The 4,721-nt window shown below is 36.5% G+C and overlaps 1 protein-coding gene across 1 annotated transcript; it reads left to right on the top strand.

The window, feature by feature from the left end:
• The first annotated feature begins 3,345 nt into the window (after positions 1 to 3,345).
• Positions 3,346 to 4,287, top strand: LOC141513682 (olfactory receptor 1f45-like). The gene has a single exon (XM_074223757.1). The coding sequence runs from the start codon at positions 3,346 to 3,348 to the stop codon at positions 4,285 to 4,287; it is 942 nt and encodes a 313-aa protein (XP_074079858.1).
• Positions 4,288 to 4,721: the final 434 nt, after the last annotated feature.

Consider the following 4,721-nt stretch of genomic DNA (forward strand, 5'->3'; position numbering starts at 1 on the left):
GACACACTGATTTATTTCCCCCAGATAATTGATGGTTGGCTCATTTTTCCTCCATGTATACTTCTTCTTCCCCATAACTTGGAACAAACGGCCTCAGATCTTATGTGTTACTCAGGGCCTACCTACACAGAAACTGATGCTTTGTTGGTGGTGTCAAGATGGTGGAAGCACAGGGGACATAGCTCTTGGCAGCAACCAAGAAACTTCCCATGAGAGGAAAACAGAATTAAAAAAATCTTGTGCACTGACTTCTCTGGTGCAAAACTAGGCAGCAACTTCTAATGGGCAGAAGGGAGAAGAAATGCTCCCCAGAGGGACACAGTCTAAGAAAAACTGGTTTCCCTGAAACATTTTGGCCCCTAGACTCACTATAAGATATCTTTATACTTCATTCTTTATGTCTCTTGGATGTCTCTTATCACTAAGTCTCACTTGTAATTTAAAAATAATACTTTTTTTCTTCACTCAGTTCCAAGATCCAAAAGAGACCTTTTTGCTTGCAGAAGAAATGATCCACCTAACTCTACCAACAAAGCAATGACTCTGTCTCTTCTATTCCACAAGGAACTCAAGCATCTAATACTCCCATCCTATCCAGGACTTCCATAATCAATCACAATCTATCATCACCACTTCTGATGGAGAATATTGCTGGATTCTCAATCCTCTCCTCACTGTGAATTACCCACTGTGGAAGAGAGAAAGAGAGGTTACAGAACCAGGTAGATTGGTATCTTTGAGATCAGAATATACTGACCAGGTAAGTGACTAGGGAGTGGGAAAGTGACTCTCAGATGCAGATAAAGACACATTTATATATTCTAAGACAAATTCATGGGCAAACACAACGACACAGAGATACATGAAAGGACACATATAAACACCGACACAAACAGGTACATAGAAAGACAGACAAACATAGACACAAAAGGGCAGGGAAATAGCCAAGTCTTTGCTTCTCTTTTCCTTAGTCCAATTTGAGATTATCGTGAGGTAGTATCCCTAATATAATTACCCAAATTCCTTGGGATGTACCAAGGACATAAAAACCTACATATAAAATAGAGAACCAGAGACCCATGATTGAAAGCAATGTCAACACAGGGGAGAAGCTGAATCAAAAGGCCATGTTAGGCATTTGGTAAAAAATTATCTACAGGAATCAATTGTAGCATTGAATCAAATTACTACTCACTAAATATGTTGTCAGTTTGCTCTTTTTTTTCATTCAATAACATTCAAAATGTGTCTTTAGTTCTTCATTATAGATCTTATAAGGTTTATCCTTATTCTTTAATTGATCCTTACTCTCAAAGAAGTTAAAAACCTCTCAGAGCAAATAAAATACAAACACTAGTAGCAATAATATAAGATAGAATATAATAGCTGATAAGCTCACAGAATAGAAAGATAGTGCCTTTGTGTAGAGCAGGAGTTCTTAACATTTATTATATCATGGATACCCTGACAGTCTGATGAAATTTATTGACTCCTCACAATCATGCTTTTTATGCGCAGAATGAAATTTGGAGGATTACAAATAAAACCAATTATATTGAAATAAAGCTATCAACTTTTTTTTTTAAGTTCATGGACCCTGGTAAAGAACCCCTAACACAAAATAATTAGGGCAAGTTTTCTGGACATGATGGGATTTCAACCAGGCTTCAAAGGATGGTTTTGGAAATCAACAGATAGAGATGAGAAGGGACAAGAGATATAGTAGGGGAAATTTTATATATCTTAGGCAGATAAAAGAATGTAGGCAAAGTATCAGAAAGACTAGATCACATTCATTCAAAATCTAGTGCATCTAGTTGAAATGGAGAATATGTGAAAGATAAGAGACTCATTTTCACTTGTAGCTAGAAATCATGGAATTAGAACTTAGAAATAATGTAATCCAGGGGATCAACCTTTTGTGTGTCTTGGGGACAGAGACATTTTTTTTGCTGATCAACAAAGCTTGTATTTCAATTTTTCCAATTACTGACAATGAGAGTTTTCAGCATTAATCCTTTTACAAATTCTTACATTCCACATTTTTCTAACACTTTCCCTTCCCTCTCCTCTCCCATGGCAGCAAACAATCTGGTATAATGTTGTATATGTGCATCATGTTCAGCATATTTCCATAGTAGTGATATTGGGGAAAATATAAGAACTAAAGGGAAAAAATCATGAGAGAGAAAGAAACCATATAAAAGTTTTTAAAAGTGAACATGGTATGCTTTGCTCTGCATTCTGACATCATGGTTCTTTTTTTATCTGCATGTGGATGTCATTTTCCCTAATAGGTCTTTCAGAATTGTTCCTGATCATTGAATTTCTATGAAGAGTTACAGCCAGTATAGTTGATCATCAGATCATATATATATATATATATATATATATATATATATATATATATATATATTCAAGGCAATGGGGTTAAGTGACTTGTCCAAGGTCACAAATCTAGGTAATTATTAAGTGTCTGAGGCCGGATTTGAACTCAGGTATGCCTGACTCCAGGGCCAGTTCTCTATCCAGTGTGCCACCTAGTCGCCCCTTTCAGATAATATTTTTAAGCAAAATGTACAACATTCCAGAGGAAACCAGTTATACTGAAAAAATATTACTAGGAAATGAATACAAATAGTTTTCAGAACTCAAAAGTTGAAAATTTTAGTGACTATTCAATGAGTGAGTATTCACTGGAGCTAAGATTGTGTGAAAGGGAGGCATGAGAAATAAGATAAGAAAGCAATTTGGAGCAAATGAGTGAAATAAAGATGCAGCTCATGATATGAATGTGTCTTGTAGCTGAGTAGATCAGTAAAAATGAAAATTTTCAAGGGATGACTACTTGTTTGCAGTTTGTGGTTGAGTCATTCAGATGCACCACATATTCTATGACCACATTTTGAGGTTTTCTTGGCAAAAGACAGGAGTACTTTTCCATTTCCTTCACCAGCTCTTTTTCCAGATGTTGAACTGAAGTAAATAATGTTCAATGACTTACCCAGAGTTACACAGCTAATAAGAATATGAGTTCAAATTTGAATTCATGAAGATGAGCCTTCCTAGTGCTCTATCCATCGTACCACTTGGTGAGTGTTAATGGATTCAAGTTCTTATTTAATTTATAATATTGTCATAAAGAGTAATATAGTGAAAAGAGATCTGGACTGGAATTCTGGAAAACTAATTTCCTCTACCATTAACTATGCTAACTTTGAGCAAACAACTTTCCTGTTTTTACTCTTATTTTCTTCATCTGTAAAAAGAGAGGTGATTAAACTCAATGATACAAGGTTAACTATAGCTCTAACATTCTATTTTTCTATGATTTTTATTGAAAGCATGAACAAAGGGAACCTGACCAGTATATCAGAGTTTCTCCTAATGGGGCTTTCCAAATGGCCTGAGCAACAACAACTCCTCTTTCCACTGTTCCTGGTGATATACTTGATCACAGTATCTGGGAATCTACTGATCATCCTAGCCATATGTTCCAGTGTTCATCTCCATAGTCCCATGTACTTTTTTCTCATCAACCTCTCTTTCACTGACATTTGTTTTATCTCTACCACGGTCCCCAAAATGTTAGTGAACATTATCACCCAGGATCATACCATCTCCTACATGAAGTGCCTGACTCAAATGTACTTTTTCACTTTATTTGTTGGACTAGATGACTTCCTCTTGGGTGTGATGGCATATGACCGATACATAGCCATCTGCCACCCACTCCATTACTCAATAGTAATGAGCCCCAGAGTCTGTATACTACTTGTGACTGGATCCTGGATCATCACTAACAGTTGCTCCTTGCTTCATACCCTTTTAGTCAACCAGTTGTCTTTTTGTGCAGAGAATATAATTCCTCATTTTTTCTGTGACCTTTCAGCCCTTCTCAAGCTCTCCTGTTCTGATACCTACATCAATGACATGGAGATTCTAATTGTTGGTGGATTTTTGGTTGGTGCCCCATTTGCTCTAATTATAGTGTCCTACATTTACATTATTTTAGCCATTCTGAGGATCCCCTCCACTGGAGGCAAATATAAAGCCTTTTCCACCTGCGGCTCCCACCTCTGCAGTGTGTCTATCTTCTATGGTACCATAATGGGGGTGTATTTTCTACCCTCCTCCACTCATCTGGACAACATAGACATGTTAGCTGCCATCTTCTATACCATACTGAATCCCATGCTCAATCCCTTCATCTATAGTCTGAGGAACCGGGATATGCAAAATGCCCTGAGACTTCTTCTCAACAAGAGAGCTTTCTCCTTCAGGTGACCCTTATATCTAAGACCTGCAAAGAAAAGTAAATGGAACCAAGAGAACAATGTATATAATGAGCACAATAACATCAAGTAAAAAAATATTAAAATATTTCAGAACTATGATCAATGCAGTGACCAATCATGACTTGAGAGGATTAATCAGAACAAGGAAGTCTACACTTGTTTGCATTACCAAGGTGTTCATTTGTTTTGCTTGATTATATTTATTTGCAGAAAGGGTCCTATGTGTAGGGAGTGTAAATGAAAAGTAATATTAATGTTTAAAAAAGTATCACAAATAGATTTTTTTTAAATTTTGAATAAGGATATTGATGTGAGGATCATTGAGGGCCACCCCCTTGTGTGAGTAAAACTATAGCCTATGAATTAGAAAAAAAAGGAGTAGCTGCTGTTCAAAGGTAAGGAGATGGGAAACCCATGGTTTAA

Source organism: Macrotis lagotis, chromosome 1 (assembly GCF_037893015.1).
Source record: "Macrotis lagotis isolate mMagLag1 chromosome 1, bilby.v1.9.chrom.fasta, whole genome shotgun sequence".
Taxonomy (NCBI): domain Eukaryota; kingdom Metazoa; phylum Chordata; class Mammalia; order Peramelemorphia; family Peramelidae; genus Macrotis; species Macrotis lagotis.